This window comes from Thunnus albacares, chromosome 14, assembly GCF_914725855.1.
Source record: "Thunnus albacares chromosome 14, fThuAlb1.1, whole genome shotgun sequence".
NCBI classification, from domain to species: Eukaryota; Metazoa; Chordata; class Actinopteri; order Scombriformes; family Scombridae; genus Thunnus; species Thunnus albacares.
In genome coordinates this window covers 31742608-31764917 of record NC_058119.1, presented here as the reverse complement: position 1 = coordinate 31764917, position 22310 = coordinate 31742608, and the positions used below count along the sequence as shown (strand labels likewise).

General features: G+C 34.7%; 2 protein-coding genes across 8 annotated transcripts in view; one reads left to right on the top strand and one right to left on the bottom strand.

The window, feature by feature from the left end:
* Positions 1–3100, bottom strand: part of glud1a (glutamate dehydrogenase 1a) — a 46362-nt gene extending 43262 nt beyond the window's left edge. Inside the window, exon 1 of the mRNA XM_044372844.1 lies at positions 2580–3100. Coding sequence (XP_044228779.1) covers positions 2580–2967 — 388 coding nt within the window. The 5' untranslated portion in view covers positions 2968–3100. The remainder of the gene's footprint in view (positions 1–2579) is intronic.
* A 1153-nt stretch (positions 3101–4253) lies between these two features.
* On the top strand, positions 4254–21720 carry shld2 (shieldin complex subunit 2). 7 transcript variants are annotated; one of them, XM_044373670.1, is made up of 12 exons: positions 4781–4817; positions 4862–5404; positions 6011–6199; positions 6344–7101; positions 7565–7715; positions 7967–8074; positions 8209–8403; positions 12682–12828; positions 14823–15032; positions 15165–15408; positions 15568–15683; positions 21049–21720. In XM_044373670.1, exons 2-12 carry the CDS (start codon positions 5320–5322, stop codon positions 21228–21230), a joined length of 2385 nt encoding a protein of 794 aa, XP_044229605.1. In that variant the 5' UTR covers positions 4781–4817; positions 4862–5319; the 3' UTR covers positions 21231–21720. The 7 variants fall into 7 exon arrangements, with proteins under 7 accessions (XP_044229606.1, XP_044229608.1, XP_044229603.1 ...); XM_044373671.1 differs by lacking the exons at positions 4781–4817; positions 4862–5404 and adding an exon at positions 4254–4341; XM_044373673.1 differs by lacking the exons at positions 4781–4817; positions 4862–5404 and adding an exon at positions 4280–4341 and having other exon boundaries at positions 6031–6199.
* Positions 21721–22310: the final 590 nt, after the last annotated feature.

Sequence of the window (22310 nt, the reverse complement as noted above, 5' to 3'; positions counted from 1 at the left end):
TGGTAATGTACACAGAGACCAGTCTGTATATAAACTGGTAATGTACGTAGAGAGCAGTCTGTATATAAACTGGTAATGTACGTAGAGACCAGTCTGCATATAAACTGGTAATGTACACAGAGACCAGTCTGTATATAAACTGGTAATGTACACAGAGACCAGTCTGTATATAAACTGGTAATGTAAGCAGAGACCAGTCTGTATATAAACTGGTAATGTACACAGAGACCAGTCTGTATATAAAGTGGTAATGTACACAGAGAACAGTCTGTATATAAACTGGTAATGTACACAGAGACCAGTCTGTATATAAACTGGTAATGTACGCAGAGACCAGTCTGTATATAAACTGGTAATGTACACAGAGACCAGTCTGTATATAAACTGGTAATGTACGCAGAGACCAGTCTGTATATAAACTGGTAATGTACACAGAGACCAGTCTGTATATAAAGTGGTAATGTACATAGAGACCAGTCTGTATATAAAGTGGTAATTTACACAGAGACCAGTCTGTATATAAACTGGTAATGTACACAGAGACCAGTCTGTATATAAACTGGTAATGTACATAGAGACCAGTCTGTATATAAACTGGTAATGTACACAGAGACCAGTCTGTATATAAACTGGTAATGTACACAGAGACCAGTCTGTATATAAACTGGTAATGTACACAGAGACCAGTCTGTATATAAACTGGTAATGTACACAGAGACCAGTCTGTATATAAACTGGTAATTTACATAGAGACTAGTCTGTATATAAAGTGGTAATGTACATAGAGACTAGTCTGTATATAAACTGGTAATGTACACAGAGACCAGTCTGTATATAAACTGGTAATTTACATAGAGACTAGTCTGTATATAAAGTGGTAATGTACACAGAGACCAGTCTGTATATAAACTGGTAATGTACACAGAGACCAGTCTGTATATAAACTGGTAATGTACACAGAGACCAGTCTGTATATAAAGTGGTAATGTACATAGAGACCAGTCCGTATATAAACTGGTAATGTATACAGAGACCAGTCTGTATATAAACTGGTAATGTACGCAGAGACCAGTCTGTATATAAACTGGTAATGTACATAGAGACCAGTCCGTATATAAACTGGTAATGTGCATAGAGACCAGTCTGTATATAAACTGGTAATGTACACAGAGACCAGAAATAAATACATTTTCAGGTATTTAACAGCTAATTTTTAGATCCACTTTGGTACAAATGATAAGAAACAAGTTTAAAAAGTAGTTTTGTCAACATTCAAGTCTTTGAAAGGTTATTTAATTGGAAATATGCTCATTAAAGGGTTTAAAGAGTGAATCTAATATGTCAAAATTAATACAAACTATGTATTTTCTGTCAGTTTAAGAATTGTTGATTTATTAAGATTTACAGGAACCCAAATATGAGCAGGTACATAAACCATCTGAACACTTTCCTCTATTTTTTCTTATAATTTGTCCCAAACTGCACAACCATGTCTGTAATACTCTAATATAATACTAACATTACTCTGGATATTTCCAGGAAATGAGTATAAAATTAAGGAACCTGTAAGAATGAAGCGTCTCTTTCTTTTAGAAGTGTATCACACAGCACGTCGTTTTTCCATCAGACAGCAACAGAAGTAGAGTGAAGTACTAAATATTAACGTATATATATCCTATATGAAAATGTTTCCTGTGTTGCAGCCTGCAGATGTTCATGTAGATTAATGTACATCTGCTTTCTACCAACAGTTGATTTGTGAAAAAGAACATTTAAGTTTTGATATAAACTATTGAAGTTCATCTTTCTTCAGGGGCCAAATGCTTTTTCTGGAGATTTGGCCACTGGTTTACCCACGGCTGTGGCTGACAGGCTCTGAGTGGCTGTCGAGTGTTTGAAGCTCTTCGATCACTATTTAAAGGATCAGTCTATCACTATAACACAATGGAGTCGTTACTGCTAATATCTGAAATGTGACCCCGACTACACACTGCTTTTTGTAAGACGTCAAAAGCCAAAAAGGTTGGAAACCACTGGTTTCATCTTTAACAATGTGTTGTATTTTAAAAGCTTGTTATATTATCCATTGTGTCAAATCTTCATCTGAAAAGTAACTAAAGCTGTCAAATAAATGTAGTGGAGTAGAAAGTACAATATTTCCCTCTGAAATGTAGGAAGTAGCATCACATGGAAATTGTACTTGAGTATAGTATAGTACCACTCATTCCGTTTTCAGATGAATCTCCAGCAGTAAGAAAACATTTCTCTCTTTCTGAGTCTCATTTGTGTTTTTAGAATCTGAGTTTTAGTTTTTAAAAGAAACTGAAGTACAAGTACCTCAACATTGTACTTAATAACAATACTTGAGTACTTTTTAAATGTCTTTTCATGTTTTATTCTCTTATTTTTGATGTATCTTAATGTTCTGCTGTTTTCCATGTATTAATGAGTACAGGACCCGGAGTTACTGTATGAAATGTGCTGCACTATAAACTTGAGTTAAAGTACTTTACTTAGTTGCTCCCCCAGACCCTCCACCCAGACAGTCCTGATCCCGGTGCCGGTACCGGCGCTCTCACCTCCCTTGCAGGGGGTCCGGTGCTGGCTGTGCTGGGCCCGGTAGCCCTCGATCACCTCCCACTCGCCGCCGTCCCTCCGGATCGGGAAGCTGACGCTCAGGACGTGGTTACACGGCTTGATGATCCGCAGAATCCCGCGGACCCGCTTCCTCTTCTGCTCCGGACTCTCCCGGCTCCGCACGTCCTCCACCAGCTGGTCCTCCACGATGGCGGCGCCCCGGTCGAAGAAGCCCTCCACCATGGTGAAGAAGTTCGGGTCGTCGTCCCGGTCCACGGCCTGGCTGTAGCCGCGGCAGCGCAGCAGGGCGGCGGCCGCCGGCAGCGCGCTGTCTGCGGGCAGGAAGCCGCCGGCTGCCCGGGGGAGAATCTGTCCGAAGTACCGGAGCATGTTCGGGCTGAGAGAGCTGACACCACCGACACACCGGAGGAGAGGAGAGGAGATAGACTGGAGCTTCCTCTTCCTGTTCCCGCACCGCTGCGTGACTGCTCGTGCACGTGCCGCTGCGTGTTTTTAACACGCGGAGCTCAGGTGTCTCTGCAGCCACTGCAGATACCTGTCAAACTACAAACTACTAAAAATGTATTAAATATTAAACTACAAACTACTACAACTTTATTAAACATTAAACTACACACTGCTTTAACTCATTAAACCTGAAAACTACAAACAGTTTTAATTTTATTAATCCTGAAAACAGCTTTAACTTTATTAAACATTCAAACAGATTTTTAACTTTATTTAACATGAACATTTGATACTAAAGTGAAGAAAAGAAGCTAAAGTGAATTTTACACAGCGGTCTGGTGCATATTTTACTCATTTAACCTGTTTTGTTTGTTTAAAAAAGACTTTAGAGGAACTTTAAAAGAGCACATAAATCATCACAAACTGTATCACAAAAACACTCAGTGAACTCCTGGAGCTTCTGATCAATACTCTTCACTTTAAATAAACATTTTTACAATATTTGTACTGTGTGGTGTTAATATTTTTATAATATATAATAAAGTTAGACTGTATTTGTCTGCAGCCCCCAAAACATGAAAATAAACCCAAATTAACATAAATATGAACTCAAAGAGTGTTTATGGAGGGATAATTCATGAATTAAAAACACTTTTCAGACTTCTCAGATTTTAACATTTTTATTTTACATCAGTGTCGTGAACAACTGAAATAGGAGCAATTTTCCAAATTCAGTTTATACAATATCTTTAAACTCAGCAGCTCTGTTTTCACCTAGAATATATTCTTACTATATTTTTTCATTGTGTAAATTGTATTTATATATTTATATCACCTGTCTTTCAATGTTTATGAATCTCAGAGGGAAGTGTTTGTACTTTTTGACTGTTATGCACCACCTGCATGTGCAAACCTACCTGGCAATAAACCTGTTTCTGATTCAGATTATATAAATATGTTAGTTTCAGTTTGGAGTTAAAGTATAAAGATGGATCATTTTCAGCTGCTACTAAAGACTGATGTGTGAAGACTTTTTTTCAAGCATTTACACACTTGAGTTGCATTTATAACCTTTATTAAATAACCTTCCAGCTCAACATTGGCACCAAATATAATCAGTCAGTAATGCCGTTTAAATAAAGTTTCATTTATTAAATAACATCATGTTTTAAATCATTGTTTGTGATTTATTCTGAAAGTCTGTCGCTTCCTCACATATCATTTTATTTTGGTAAATGGCGGAAGCAGCGGAGTCACGTGTGTTTGCGGAAGCAGCCGGAGATGTGACGGAAGCAGGTAGGCAGCGTTCAGATATATGACGGTTTGAATTCATGATGTTGTTCTACAGCCACGACAGCTGCACACTGCATGTTTATTATGGGATGTCTGAGGGGCAGAGAGCGGCAAACTATCTGTATCAGTTTAATCTGGCCAGTTTCTGATTATTGATTATTGATCATGTATAATCTATGAATCAGCTCAAAGACATTAAGAAGCTGGATAGTTTTGTGCTTTACAGGCCGCCACCTGCCGCTGATTGGCTGAAGTGTAGGTTATTGATCCCTGCATCCTGCCGTCTGATTGGCTGAAGTGTAGGTTATTGATCCCTGCATCCTGCCGTCTGAATGGCTGAAGTGTAGGTTATTGATCCCTGCATCCTGCCGTCTGAATGGCTGAAGTGTAGGTTATTGATCCCTGCATCCTGCCGTCTGAATGGCTGAAGTGTAGGTTATTGATCCCTGCATCCTGCCGTCTGATTGGCTGAAGTGTAGGTTATTGATCCCTGCATCCTGCCGTCTGATTGGCTGAAGTGTAGGTTATTGATCCCAGCTGTAGAAGAGACAGGAGAAACATCTGCAGGATCAATGCGAGTTTCTTTCTCCTCACATGAAACATGTTGATCAAAATCACACAGAAACATTTTCTTTACAGGGAATTCATTTTAAGAATATAATAATTAGTTATTTTCATTCAGATTCAGCTTCAGTTAAACATCAGAACATTTGGACTGAATATTTCACCGCATAAGTTTGCATTTAATATTTGTATTTTTTACATTTGATACTGCAGTTTGTTTAAAGGCAGTAACTCACATTTTCCCAGTTTACTTTTGAACCATTAATAATCAACCAACCAGTAATAAACTGATTGATATGACAGAGTCTGTTAGGTAGAGGATGATGTCATCACAGTATTTTATATTCTTTTACTACATTTATATATTGGTTCAGTGATTAGAATAAAGCCGACGTCCTTGTTTCGGACGTCGACGTCATGAAGAAACGAGGTCGTTGGTTCTTATTGACGCTCAAGTTTCCAGTAGATCATTCTAGCTTCCTGAAGTACACAGTGCTGCAGGGTGAGGGAGCGTTTTCTGATTATGTTATGTTATGTTATGTTATGTTATGTTATGTTATGTTATGTTATGTTGAATAATTTCCTCGTTGTCAGATGATCGTGGGTTTTTCATGAAACCAGATTGGTCAGTGTGTTTCTGATTAGATGAAGTAATATTGTTGTAAGATTTTATCATTTTAATTTGCGAAGGATATTGGACGATAGTTGTTACAGATTAAAGGCTCTTAATATTTCTTATGAGGTAATGTAATATGGCAATAATTAAACACTTCCATCATTAAACGATGCTATGATATGTCTGTAAATGCAGAGGTGATAAATCGCCACCAAACACCTGCTGGTGGCGCTACAGGAGGAGTCAGCAGGATCTGTCCTCTGAGGATCATGAACGTCTGAACAGAAGTTCACGATCATCCAGCTGATGGTTATAAAATATTAAATAATATTAAAAATAAATAGATATATATATAAAATATTCTGTTTACTGCTAGTGCCACTAAAAATGTCGTCCAGTCAGCATGAACATCTGGTAAAACACCTGGTTTGGTCACATGATGTTGTGTCGTATGGAAACCTGTTAACCTGCTGATAAACGTCACATCTTCAGATCTTCCGTCTCCTCACCAGGCAGCAATGTGCGACCGGCCGAGGATCCACGTCTTCCTCGGGGCTCCTCCTCCCTCCTCTGACCCAGACGGAGTGTCTGAAGCTGGGCTGGATGGTGAGGAGCGTCCCCCTGCCGGCTGGAGACACCTGGAGCTCACCTGGCGGGACGGACGGCTGCGGCCTGCAGCAGGTGAGGCGTTCGGGGACCCAACAGGAACCAGAGTTTTTAATTTGCTGCCTTTTATGGTGCTCTGTAACTTGTTTTTTGCTCTACAAATAAATGTTGCTATTAATTTAAGGAAAGAGACAAAAACATTTTATTCTCATTTTACAGACGAAGCTGGAAATCAAGTGAGGTTGTCAGCGGAGGAGGAAAGAACCGACCGAGAGAACGTAGAAGCTCATCACTCAATGCTGAGGTCACGAAGACAGGATGATCAAACAAACACTGATCTGGATGATGATTGGACCAAAGAGACGCCACGAAGACGAGAAGGACGAGAAGGACGAGCAACATCAGGCGGCACATTTAACTCTGAGAAGGAGAATCAGTGTTCGGCTTCAGTTCATGAGTATCTGGACGGCTGTTTCCCTGCAGCTCAACCAGAACCTGAACCTCCACGTTGCCCTAAACACCAGGATCTGTCCGTCCGGACTCAGTATCTCACCACATGGACTTTGAGTCAGGCGTTAATCCTGAGAGGCGGACAAGATGTCCAATCAGCATCCAGCCCTGAGAAAACCCCGCCCTCTGTCTCCTCCAGCACGCCGGAGCTGTTCAGCCCTGCGACGCCGTCACCTGGAGCCCCCACCGAGCTGTCCCGCCAGTCCCGCCCCACCCCGAGGGTAGAGGAAGGGGGTGTCGTCCTGCAGGCTACCTCAGATGGCGTGCTCTGCTCCCAGGAGGCAGAGCGGCACGACTCACCCTCCAAATCACCCGACTTTAAAAAAGCTCGACTCTCTGAATACAGAACTGAAGCCACCACCGGGCCCCGAGGGGCCCCCACGCTGCTGGTCCACTGTGACAAAGTCGGGGGGCGGTACTCGGTCCTGGTGGCGGTGGTCCACCCCTGTCAGCTGAAGGAGGTCAAGGTGAGGTGGAGTTCAGTTCCAGTGTAGAAATCTCAAACTTATTGTGATATAACTGTGGATAAATAACAGTTTTCACTTTTGATCATTGGAAAATTTAACAAGACAAAGAGTCTGCAGCTAACGTGCTAACAGCTCTGTGGAGCTCGTCAGCAAACCCACAAACTCATGGTGGCGCTAGAGGGAAGTCAGAGGATTAAAGTTATTACAGTTCATCCTAACGGGATCATGAAACTAATTTCATGTCCATCCAATAGTTGTTGAGATATTTCAATAAAGAACTAAAAAGTCGACCTGATGGTGGCGCTGGAGGGAAGTCAGATGATTGATCCTCTGAGGAACATGAATGTCTGAACTTTCATGAGAATCCATCTGATTCAACGTCCCAGCAGCCACTTTGATATTTACTTTCCTTCTTCTAGCGTTTAAATACTTTCTGCATCACGTCTGATCTGTCGGATTAAAGGTGAAGTCGGGGCCGTCGGCGGGAACCTTCGTCCCTCTGGCGTCCATCGTGGTGACGGACCAATCAGCTGTTGAGATGAAGGTGGTGCTGTGGCGGCGGGCGGCATTCTGGGCGGTGACCGTCAGTCCTGGAGACGTTCTGCTCATCACAGGTTCAGAATCAGCTGACCAGTTCAGTTTAATATGATAATATGATTGCTAATGTATACACATATATACGTGCTGTATATATACGGAATATTTGCAACCCACAGATCAGGTTAATGATCCTTAGTGATATATTGTCCGATCCATGCTGTATGTTTTACTACTGTGTGATTCATGTTTAAAGGTTATTAGCTGCGTACTGTAAAGTAAATATATGATCATAAATGGTATTAAAGTGTTTGTGTTGTGATATCAGAGCTACAGGTGAGCGAGGACAGGTGGAGAGGAGAGACGCTGCTGCAGTCGACCTTCAGCAGCAAACTGCTGAACCTGGGACAGATCGCCGGCTCCGCCTCCCTGACAGGTAAACCACACCTGACCAATCAGCTGCTCCTCCTCCTGTCCTCTGGTTAACCCCCCCCCCCCCCCCCCCCCCCCACCCCCCCCCCCCCCCCCCCCCCCCCCCCCCCCCCCCCCCCCCCCCCCCCCCCTCTGCAGCTCCTCAGCAGGTGGATACCCGCGCTCTCAGCTGTCTGTGTGGCTTTCTTCGTGAGCGGCGCCCCCTGCTGGTGTCCTTACCCCACCACCCCCCTCAGGAACTGAACCGCCTCCCCTACGCCACCCTGAGGTCACTGCAAGTCAACACGCTGGTTCATGCACTGCTGCGTGTCAAACACACACACACCTGCACAGGTACGGCGGAGCTTCATCAGCTAGTACGTCTGTCCAGTTCCCCGTTAAGACTGTTTCTACAAACACACTTAAACTCACACACGTTTCCCAAAGCGAGTTCTTAACATCGCTGTCTGTGGTGCTGAAATACATCCTACAGGGTAAATGTTGTAAACAACACAAATAAACAAAATGTTTATACTTCAGTTTTCAGTCCTGTGCATTAAGTATTTATAATACTTACACTGCAGTATTTATTATACTTACACTGCAGTATTTATAATACTTACACTGCAGTATTTATTATACTTACACTGCTGTATTTATTATACTTACACTGCTGTATTTATTATACTTACACTGCTGTATTTATTATACTTACACCGCTGTATTTATTATACTTACACTGCAGTATTTATAATACTTACACTGCAGTATTTATTATACTTACACTGCAGTATTTATTATACTTACACTGCAGTATTTATTATACTTACACTTCAGTATTTATTATACTTACACTGCAGTATTTATAATACTTACACTGCTGTATTTATTATACTTACACTGCAGTATTTATTATACTTACACTTCAGTATTTATTATACTTACACTTCAGTATTTATTATACTTACACTGCAGTATTTATAATACTTACACTGCAGTATTTATTATACTTACACTGCAGTATTTATTATACTTACACTGCAGTATTTATTATACTTACACTGCAGTATTTATAATACTTACACTGCAGTATTTATAATACTTACACTGCAGTATTTATTATACTTACACTGCAGTATTTATTATACTTACACTTCAGTATTTATTATACTTACACTGCAGTATTTATTATACTTACACTGCAGTATTTATAATACTTACACTGCAGTATTTATAATACTTACACTGTAGTATTTATTATACTTACACTTCAGTATTTATTATACTTACACTTCAGTATTTATTATACTTACACTGTAGTATTTATTATACTTATACTGGGGTATTTATTATACTTACACTGCAGTATTTATTATACTTACACTGTAGTATTTATTATACTTATACTGGGGTATTTATTATACTTACACTGTAGTACTTATTATACTTACACTGCGGTATTTATTATACTTACACTGTAGTATTTATTATACTTACATTGTAGTATTTATTATACTTACATTGTAGTATTTATTATACTTACACTGCTGTATTTATTATACTTACACTGCAGTATTTATTATACTTACACTGTAGTATTTATTATACTTATACTGGGGTATTTATTATACTTACACTGTAGTACTTATTATACTTACACTGCGGTATTTATTATACTTACACTGCTGTATTTATTATACTTACACTTCAGTATTTATTATACTTACACTTCAGTATTTATTATGCTTACACTTCAGTATTTATTATACTTACACTGCAGTATTTATAATACTTACACTGCTGTATTTATTATACTTATACTGCGGTATTTATTATACTTACACTGCTGTATATATTATACTTACACTGCTGTATTTATTATACTTACACTGCGGTATATATTATACTTACACTGCTGTATTTATTATACTTATACTGCTGTATTTATTATACTTACACTGCTGTATATATTATACTTACACTGCTGTATTTATTATACTTACACTGCGGTATTTATTATACTTACACTGCTGTATTTATTATACTTACACTGCTGTATTTATTATACTTACACTTCAGTATTTATTATACTTACACTGTGGTATTTATTATACTTACACTTCAGTATTTATTATACTTACACTGCAGTATTTATTATACTTACACTGCTGTATTTATTATACTTACACTGTGGTATTTATTATACTTACACTGCGGTATTTATTATACTTACACTGCGGTATTTATTATACTTACACTGTGGTATTTATTATACTTACACTGTGGTATTTATTATACTTACACTGTGGTATTTATTATACTTACACTGCTGTATTTATTATACTTACACTGCAGTATTTATTATACTTACACTGTGGTATTTATTATACTTACACTGTGGTATTTATTATACTTACACTGCTGTATTTATTATACTTACACTGCAGTATTTATTATACTTACACTGCTGTATTTATTATACTTACACTGCTGTATTTATTATACTTACACTGCGGTATTTATTATACTTACACTTCCGTATTTATTATACTTACACTGCTGTATTTATTATACTTACACTGCGGTATTTATTATACTTACACTTCAGTATTTATTATACTTACACTGCGGTATTTATTATACTTACACTGCAGTATTTATTATACTTACACTTCAGTATTTATTATACTTACACTGCTGTATTTATTATACTTACACTGCGGTATTTATTATACTTACACTTCAGTATTTATTATACTTACACTGCTGTATTTATTATACTTACACTTCAGTATTTATTATACTTACACTGCAGTATTTATTATACTTACACTGCAGTATTTATAATACTTACACTGCTGTATTTATTATACTTATACTGCGGTATTTATTATACTTACACTGCTGTATATATTATACTTACACTGCTGTATTTATTATACTTACACTGCGGTATATATTATATTTACACTGCTGTATTTATTATACTTATACTGCTGTATTTATTATACTTACACTGCTGTATATATTATACTTACACTGCTGTATTTATTATACTTATACTGCTGTATTTATTATACTTACACTGCTGTATTTATTATACTTACACTGCGGTATTTATTATACTTACACTGCTGTATTTATTATACTTACACTGCTGTATTTATTATACTTACACTTCAGTATTTATTATACTTACACTGTGGTATTTATTATACTTACACTGCGGTATTTATTATACTTACACTGCAGTATTTATTATACTTACACTGCTGTATTTATTATACTTACACTGTGGTATTTATTATACTTACACTGCGGTATTTATTATACTTACACTGCTGTATTTATTATACTTACACTGCGGTATTTATTATACTTACACTTCCGTATTTATTATACTTACACTGCTGTATTTATTATACTTACACTGCGGTATTTATTATACTTACACTTCAGTATTTATTATACTTACACTGCTGTATTTATTATACTTACACTGCGGTATTTATTATACTTACACTTCAGTATTTATTATACTTACACTGCTGTATTTATTATACTTACACTGCAGTATTTATTATACTTACACTGCGGTATTTATTATACTTACACTTCGGTATTTATTATACTTACACTGCTGTATTTATTATACTTACACTGCAGTATTTATTATACTTACACTTCAGTATTTATTATACTTACACTGCTGTATTTATTATACTTACACTGTGGTATTTATTATACTTACACTGTGGTATTTATTATACTTACACTGCTGTATTTATTATACTTACACTGCAGTATTTATTATACTTACACTTCAGTATTTATTATACTTACACTGCTGTATTTATTATACTTACACTGTGGTATTTATTATACTTACACTGTGGTATTTATTATACTTACACTGTGGTATTTATTATACTTACACTGTGGTATTTATTATACTTACACTGTGGTATTTATTATACTTACACTGCAGTATTTATTATACTTACACTTCAGTATTTATTATACTTACACTGCTGTATTTATTATACTTACACTGTGGTATTTATTATACTTACACTGCTGTATTTATTATACTTACACTGTGGTATTTATTATACTTACACTGCGGTATTTATTATACTTACACTGCGGTATTTATTATACTTACACTGTGGTATTTATTATACTTACACTGCGGTATTTATTATACTTACACTGTGGTATTTATTATACTTACACTGTGGTATTTATTATACTTACACTGTGGTATTTATTATACTTACACTGCGGTATTTATTATACTCAGTAAAGTAAACTTTGGTTTATCTGCTGCAGAAGGAAAACGTTACGCTGAAGATCAGATTAAACCTATTAAGCCCATAAAATGAAGCAGTTAAAAGTTTGATGAATGTGTTCAGTATTTAAATATCAGACCTGCCGTCTGTTAGTGAGACTAACAACATTCTCACCTTAAATAACAAGAGAAGAACCTGAAAACACCACAGAAGAAGTTTGATTTCAGCCAGAAGAGATGAAGATATGATGAAGAAGAGGTAGAGGAGGACTGTGATGATACAAACTGGCAGATCAGCTGTAATTAATGTGTCTGTGTGTGTGTGTGTGCGTGTGTGTCAGAGTGGCGGGGGGAGGCGGAGTCTCGCTGCAGGTCGGCCCTCCAGCTTCAGGCTGTTGTGACTGTGGAGCAGCCGGACGGCCAGCAGGGGGCGCTGCTGCTGTGGGGAGCAGCTGTTGACTGGCTGCCTCGCTTTAACAGAGACAGAGGTACACAAACACACACACACACACACATACACACACACACACACACACACACACACACACACACACACATCTCTGTGTGTCTCAGTCCATTACTGTGACTGCTGTCAGGTGAGGTGCAGGTAAGCTGGCAGGTGTGTGCTGGAATAACAGGAAAACCTTTGGTGCTCTCCTCCTTCCTCCCACTACACTCCCAGTTATATAGCACGAGAACCCGCCTTCCCAGTTCAAACTGGCCTATCAGGTCAGAGCAGGTTAATGACAAATAAACATTATTCATAATCATAACAAAGCCTCAACTCATCCTTCAACAAGTTAACATATATACTGTACATTCAAAAATAACAAAATATTTGTACATCATTCAGTATTTATCTTAATTACCTTTCATTTCATCACACATCCACTATCCAATCAAATCTGAGATCCCGCCCACTAGGAATGGGCATCGAGTACCGTTCCAACATTCAGATTCCGAAGGATATATATATAATATATATTACTTTATTATTGTTAACAAACTCTACATATCTGCCAGGACATCAATACAACAGCCTGCAGACACCTGTAGCAGGTAATAAAACATAAAAGATGTAAGACGGCCTCCTCACAGGACAAACTGCATTTATAGCTGTTGATCCAAGTTAATTACTTAATTTACACATTTTCTGCTGTATAGAAGTGATTCAGCTTATAGTTTTCTACTTTAGGCTGCAGTAATTTACCTGCATATTCAGGGTTCCCACGCATCCTGGAAAACCTGGAAACAGTTTTCCAGTCATGGAAAACACATGGAAAATGAGAGAAAAAGTAAAATGTCCTGGAAAATTATTTCAACATTCTTCTATTTTCCTTTAGCTGAGAATGAATCTATTTATCTATCAGAGCTCCCTGTACAGATGACATCAGCCCCTTTTACACAGAGATCCAACAGTGTTGCGGTACAGACGATCACTCATTATGCATAACGCCACCCCCGAGTGTGATTTTAGATAGCACGCCTGCAATCAGAGGCGTGATGTTTAGCACAACAACAACAGCGTTGGATTCTAGTGAGTGTATTCCCGCCATGCCGGCTCTCCTTTTTACACAGATGTTGATCCGGCAGTGTGACTCCCTCCCCTGCTGGCTTAACGGCTGAACAACAATGCCCCCCCACTCCGTGGTCAAACCTTTGATACAGAACATTGAGCTGGAATAACGGCGCAACATTCCTGCCTTGAACAGGCTGTGTAAAAGGGTGAAATTATGTTCAGGATCATATTAATATTCTAATGGTATTTAATGGAGGAGAGTATTTTGAATAGACTGCTCGGTTGAATAATGTTTATGTGGTTAACATGCAGTTGTCGTGCTTGCTAGCTTGTTTTGCCTACAAAGGTTTGTGATTCAACTCTGGCTAATGGTTTAACAATGGTTTCAAATGTGTGGTGGGCATTGTTGAGAGTGTTGGATAATTATATCTTGTTTTTACACACACAATAAAGACAAAAAGAAAACTGATATATACATTAGTTCATTCATTAACAATAGAGTAATCCTAACTGGGAGACGCTGGTTGTTTAACAGTGAAGACAACAACTCCCATGATCCCTTGCTACTTCACACCGTCATCACACTCCATCTTTTGTTATTGTTTTGATTGAGACCCCTAGCGGCTGAAATTACATATTGTGCGTTTAATACAATCCCGATGCGTTCATGTGTGCATGTAGCAGTTCCTGCTTTCCATACATGGACATCAAATTTCGAGTATCTTCGGGGTCAGTACACTGACCAACTCAGTTTGTCTAACTGAGACTGAAGCTTCATATCAGCTTCACTTACAGTGTCGTCTCGTTCAGAGAGAACATCTTCAGAGTCAGCGTGATGAGAAGGAACTGTAACTGCAACTAAGACACATTTCCACGTTGTGTTAAGACAGACAAGAGTAAAGCCTAACCCGTTTAAATAAACAACATGATGACTAAACTTTGTGACGTCATTGTCTCCGTCAGAGGCTGTCTGGGACCTCCGTTTCCTCCTGGTGAGGGAGGGTTTGACCTCTGACCTACCAGAGCTGCACTCCACCCCCTGGAGCACCGTCCGGCCTCTGGACGCCGCAGACCGCCGGGCGCAGGACTTCCTGCTGCCGCCACTCGTCCGGACCAGAAACTGCAGCAGTCTGGAGCTGGACCTCGACACACTGCTGTCCCAGAAATACAGCGGTGAGGCAGAGACTCTTATGGTATATTACACTGTTAAAGTATATTAAAGTACAGTGGAGTACAGTAAAGTATATTACAGCTGTGTACATGTGATAATAACTTTGATCAGCTGACCTGCTTTCTCCGTCCCAGGTGAGGTGGAGCTCAGAGTCCAGGTCATCGCCTTCCAGTTCCAGGACTCCCAGCCTTCCCAGAATGCACCACAGCAGGTCCTGGACAGCTGCACGCCTCTGGCTGGTATCGTAGTGGCGCTAAGTGGTGACATCACGTACACCGGGTGCGGCCGCTGCTCCGCTGAGCTTGATACCGACGCCAATGGCATCTACGGTCCCTGTTACCCGTGTCTGCCTCACACCGCCGTACGCCGCTACTACAGGTGCTGTGACATCATCATTATGATCAATCCCATCTATCCAATCATGTGGCTGGATCTTTGCTAGTGGGCGGGGCTACACTTTGGCTTACGATTAATTTAAAGAGTTTGAACAGATGGATTAACCCTAAAAATACATATGTGTGTGTGTGTGTGTTTCAGGCCAGGTGTGCTGACAGTGAGTGGGCGGGGCAGCAGTCAGGTGTGTGTTCAGGTTCCTCCTGTTCCACTGCAGAACATCCTCAATGCTCCACCCGATAAACTCCACCGGAGCTCAGGTGAGACACTGAAGCTGAAAAATAAAATCACACAGAGCAGAACATGTAATCAATAATTAGTAAACAATGACCCACAGAGCAGAACATACATTATTACAGTTATTAAACTACATTATTAAACTACATTATTACAGTTATTAAACTACATTATCACAGTTATCAAACTACATCATTAAACTACATTATTACAGTTATCAAACTACATCATTAAACTACATTATTACAGTTATTAAACTACATTATTAAACTACATTATTACAGTTATCAAACTACATCATTAAACTACATTATTACAGTTATCAAACTACATCATTAAACTACATTATTACAGTTATCAAACTACATCATTAAACTACATTATTACAGTTATTAAACTACATTATTAAACTACATTATTACAGTTATCAAACTACATCATTAAACTACATTATTACAGTTATTAAACTACATTATTAAACTACATTATTACAGTTATCAAACTACATCATTAAACTACATTATTACAGTTATTAAACTACATTATTAAACTACATTATTACAGTTATCAAACTACATTATTAAACTACATTATTACAGTTATTAAACTACATTATTAAACTACATTATTACAGTTATCAAACTACATCATTAAACTACATTATTACAGTTATTAAACTACATTATTAAACTACATTATTACAGTTATTAAACTACATTATTAAACTACATTATTACAGTTATCAAACTACATTATTAAACTACATTATTACAGTTATTAAACTACATTATTACAGTTATTAAACTACATTATTAAACTACATTATTACAGTTATCAAACTACATCATTAAACTACATTATTACAGTTATCAAACTACATTATTAAACTACATTATTAAACTACATTATTACAGTTATTAAACTACATTATTAAACTACATTATTACAGTTATTAAACTACATTATTAAACTACATTATTACAGTTATCAAACTACATCATTAAACTACATTATTACAGTTATTAAACTACATTATTAAACTACATTATTACAGTTATCAAACTACATTATTAAACTACATTATTACAGTTATCAAACTACATCATTAAACTACATTATTACAGTTATTAAACTACATTATTCAACTACATTATTACAGTTATCAAACTACATCATTAAACTACATTATTACAGTTATTAAACTACATTATTAAACTACATTATTACAGTTATTAAACTACATTATTAAACTACATTATTACAGTTATTAAACTACATCATTAAACAACATTATTAGTTATTAAACTACATTATTAAACTACATTATTACAGTTATCAAACTACATCATTAAACTACATTATTACAGTTATTAAACTACATTATTAAACTACATTGTTACAGTTATTAAACTACATTATTAGTTATCAAACTACATTATTACAGTTATTAAACTACATTATTAAACTACATTATTACAGTTATTAAACTACATTATTAAACTACATTATTACAGTTATCAAACTACATTATTAGTTATTAAACTACATTATTAAACTACATTATTAAACTACATTATTACAGTTATTAAACTACATTATCAAACTACATTATTAGTTATTAAACTACATTATTACAGTTATCAAACTACATTATTACAGTTATCAAACTACATTATCAGTTATTAAACTACATTATTACAGTCATCAAACTACATTATTACAGTTATCAAACTACATTATTAGTTATTAAACTACATTATTACAGTTATCAAACTACATTATTAGTTATTAAACTACATTATTACAGTCATCAAACTACATTATTACAGTTATCAAACTACATTATTAGTTATTAAACTACATTATTACAGTCATCAAACTACATTATTACAGTTATCAAACTACATTATTACAGTCATCAAACTACATTATTAGTTATTAAACTACATTATTACAGTCATCAAACTACATTATTAAACTACATTGTTACAGTTATTAAACTACATTATTAGTTATCAAACTACATTATTACAGTTATTAAACTACATTATTAAACTACATTATTACAGTTATTAAACTACATTATTAAACTACATTATTACAGTTATCAAACTACATTATTAGTTATTAAACTACATTATTAAACTACATTATTACAGTTATTAAACTACATTATCAAACTACATTATTAGTTATTAAACTACATTATTACAGTTATCAAACTACATTATTACAGTCATCAAACTACATTATTAGTTATTAAACTACATTATTACAGTTATTAAACTACATTATTAAACTACATTGTTACAGTTATTAAACTACATTATTAGTTATCAAACTACATTATTACAGTTATTAAACTACATTATTAAACTACATTATTACAGTTATTAAACTACATTATTAAACTACATTATTACAGTTATTAAACTACATTATTAAACTACATTATTACAGTTATCAAACTACATTATTAGTTATTAAACTACATTATTAAACTACATTATTAAACTACATTATTACAGTTATTAAACTACATTATCAAACTACATTATTAGTTATTAAACTACATTATTACAGTTATCAAACTACATTATTACAGTTATCAAACTACATTATCAGTTATTAAACTACATTATTACAGTCATCAAACTACATTATTACAGTTATCAAACTACATTATTAGTTATTAAACTACATTATTACAGTTATCAAACTACATTATTAGTTATTAAACTACATTATTACAGTCATCAAACTACATTATTACAGTTATCAAACTACATTATTAGTTATTAAACTACATTATTACAGTCATCAAACTACATTATTACAGTTATCAAACTACATTATTACAGTCATCAAACTACATTATTAGTTATTAAACTACATTATTACAGTCATCAAACTACATTATTAAACTACATTGTTACAGTTATTAAACTACATTATTAGTTATCAAACTACATTATTACAGTTATTAAACTACATTATTAAACTACATTATTACAGTTATTAAACTACATTATTAAACTACATTATTACAGTTATCAAACTACATTATTAGTTATTAAACTACATTATTAAACTACATTATTAAACTACATTATTACAGTTATTAAACTACATTATCAAACTACATTATTAGTTATTAAACTACATTATTACAGTTATCAAACTACATTATTACAGTCATCAAACTACATTATTAGTTATTAAACTACATTATTACAGTTATTAAACTACATTATTAAACTACATTGTTACAGTTATTAAACTACATTATTAGTTATCAAACTACATTATTACAGTTATTAAACTACATTATTAAACTACATTATTACAGTTATTAAACTACATTATTAAACTACATTATTACAGTTATCAAACTACATTATTAGTTATTAAACTACATTATTAAACTACATTATTAAACTACATTATTACAGTTATTAAACTACATTATCAAACTACATTATTAGTTATTAAACTACATTATTACAGTTATCAAACTACATTATTACAGTCATCAATCTACATTATTAGTTATTAAACTACATTATTACAGTCATCAAACTACATTATTACAGTCATCAAACTACATTATTAGTTATTAAACTACATTATTACAGTTATCAAACTACATTATTACAGTCATCAAACTACATTATTAGTTATTAAACTACATTATTACAGTCATCAAACTACATTTTTACAGTTATCAAACTACATTATTGCAGTCATCAAACTACATTATTAGTTATTAAACTACATTATTACAGTCATCAAACTACATTATTACAGTTATCAAACTACATTATTAGTTATTAAACTACATTATTACAGTCATCAAACTACATTATTAGTTATTAAACTACATTATTACAGTTATCAAACTACATTATTAGTTATTAAACTACATTATTACAGTTATCAAACTACATTATTAGTTATTAAACTACATTATTACAGTCATCAAACTACATTATTAGTTATTAAACTACATTATTACAGTTATCAAACTACATTATTAGTTATTAAACTACATTATTATAGTCATCAAACTACATTATTACAGTTATCAAACTACATTATTAGTTATTAAACTACATTATTACAGTCATCAAACTACATTATTACAGTTATCAAACTACATTATTAGTTATTAAACTACATTATTACAGTTATCAAACTACATTATTACAGTTATCAAACTACATTATTAGTTATTAAACTACATTATTACAGTCATCAAACTACATTATTAAACTACATTATTACAGTTATCAAACTACATTATTAAACTACATTATTACAGTCATTAAACTACATTATTAAACTACATTATTACAGTTATCAAACTACATTATTAAACTACATTATTACAGTTATTAAACTACATTATTAAACTACATTATTACAGTTATCAAACTACATCATTAAACTACATTATTACAGTTATTAAACTACATTATTAAACTACATTATTACAGTTATCAAACTACATTATTAAACTACATTATTACAGTTATTAAACTACATTATTACAGTTATTAAACTACATTATTAAACTACATTATTACAGTTATCAAACTACATCATTAAACTACATTATTACAGTTATTAAACTACATTATTAAACTACATTATTAAACTACATCATTAAACTACATTATTACAGTTATTAAACTACATTATTAAACTACATTATTACAGTTATTAAACTACATTATTAAACTACATTATTACAGTTATTAAACTACATTATTACAGTTATTAAACTACATTATTAAACTACATCATTAAACTACATTATTACAGTTATTAAACTACATTATTAAACTACATCATTAAACTACATTATTACAGTTATTAAACTACATTATTAAACTACATTATTACAGTTATTAAACTACATTATTAAACTACATTATTACAGTTATCAAACTACATTATTAGTTATTAAACTACATTATTACAGTCATCAAACTACATTATTACAGTCATCAAACTACATTATTACAGTTATTAAACTACATTATTAGTTATTAAACTACATTATTACAGTCATCAAACTACATTATTACAGTCATCAAACTACATTATTACAGTCATCAAACTACATTATTACAGTTATTAAACTACATTATTAGTTATTAAACTAGAAACTAAAAGTAGTTAAACTAGAAGTAAACTAGAGGTAGTAGTAGTAGTAGAAGAAGTAGAAGTAGCAGTAGTAGTAGTAGTAGTAGTAGAAGTAGTAGTAGAAGTAGCAGTAGAAGTAGTAGTAGAAGTAGTAGTAGTAGTAGTAGTAGTAGTAGTAGAAGTAGTGGTACTAGTAGTAGTGGTACTAGTACTAGTAGTATTAATACTTGTCTCTGTCAGCTCCGGGCTCGCAGGTTAAGCTCATCCAGGTGGCAGCAGAGAGGATCCAGACCCTCCTCTGCCTCCCGAGAAAAACCTTCATCATCACGGTGCGGAGCCACTTCCTGTGCGATGAGAACAGCGTCCCTGTCACTCAGGACTTCACGCTGCTGGACATTCAGTTCCCCCCCGACACACTGTAGACCACTAATATCCAGACCCTGCTGGTCCCCACAGGATCCGGATCAGACCACTAACATTCAGACCCTACTGGTCCTGACAGGATCCAGATCAGACCACTAACATCCAGACCCTGCTGGTCCTGACAGGATCCGGATCAGACCACTAACATTCAGACCCTACTGGTCCTGACAGGATCCGGATGACCACTAACATTCAGACCCTACTGGTCCTGACAGGATCCGGATCAGACCACAAACATCCAGACCCTGCTGGTCCCGACAGGATCCGGATCAGACCCAGTCCAGAGGGTTGTTATAAAGCCTGATTCAGCTCTGATTGTGTGTTGTTTTGGATCGTAAAGGTGATATTTGTAGATGAATTTGTTGCTCTCAGGATATTTACACAGTCGACTTATTAAAGATTATTGTGTATCTACAGATTCGATGATGTGATGTTATAACATAAAATACCATGTTCTTTCTTTTATACTGTAAATAAATAAATAAATAAGCACTGACTGCTACCGATTGGCTACCAAGTACGTCAGAATATTATTAAAAAAAGAAGATGATTATCTGCAAACAAAATACATAGCTTCAAGAAACAGTTTAAAGTTTTACGTTTCTGTTTAGATTAAAGAAAAATGTTACAACATGTTTGTCACTGAAGTTGAAAAGGTGTTGTTGGGTGTATTTTTTTAAACTTTGTACAGAGCCAGGCTAGCTGTTTACCCCGGCTTTCAGTCTTTATGCTAAGCTAAGCTAACCATGTTCTGAGGTCGATATCAACCTGAACATGAGTAAATATTTCACAAAATCTTTAGCTTTTCACAATCAAATGTAATTTATTTCAACACTCAGGCACAACAACAACAGCAATAATAATAATAATAATAACAACAACAACGATAACAATATTATTTTGTTATATAATAAGTGTGTTAACCCTGAAAAAGCGAGCACAGCAGGGAGCACAATGTAACATACAGAGTGAATGGATCTGCTACGCTAAGCTAACAGACCGATGCAATCAGTGTGTAACAATAATAATAATAATAATAATAATAATAATATGCTAAATATTTTAATTCTAGTCAATCA

Excerpts from the sequence above, each read along its gene's own strand:
- shld2 (XM_044373668.1), top strand. The coding sequence starts at position 5,320 with ATGAAGAAACGAGGTCGTTGGTTCTTATTGACGCTCAAGTTTCCAGTA. Across the intron at positions 15,409-15,567 it reads GCCGTACGCCGCTACTACAG|GCCAGGTGTGCTGACAGTGA; the intron begins GTGCTGTGACAT and ends TGTGTGTTTCAG. Across the intron at positions 15,684-21,048 it reads TAAACTCCACCGGAGCTCAG|CTCCGGGCTCGCAGGTTAAG; the intron begins GTGAGACACTGA and ends TGTCTCTGTCAG.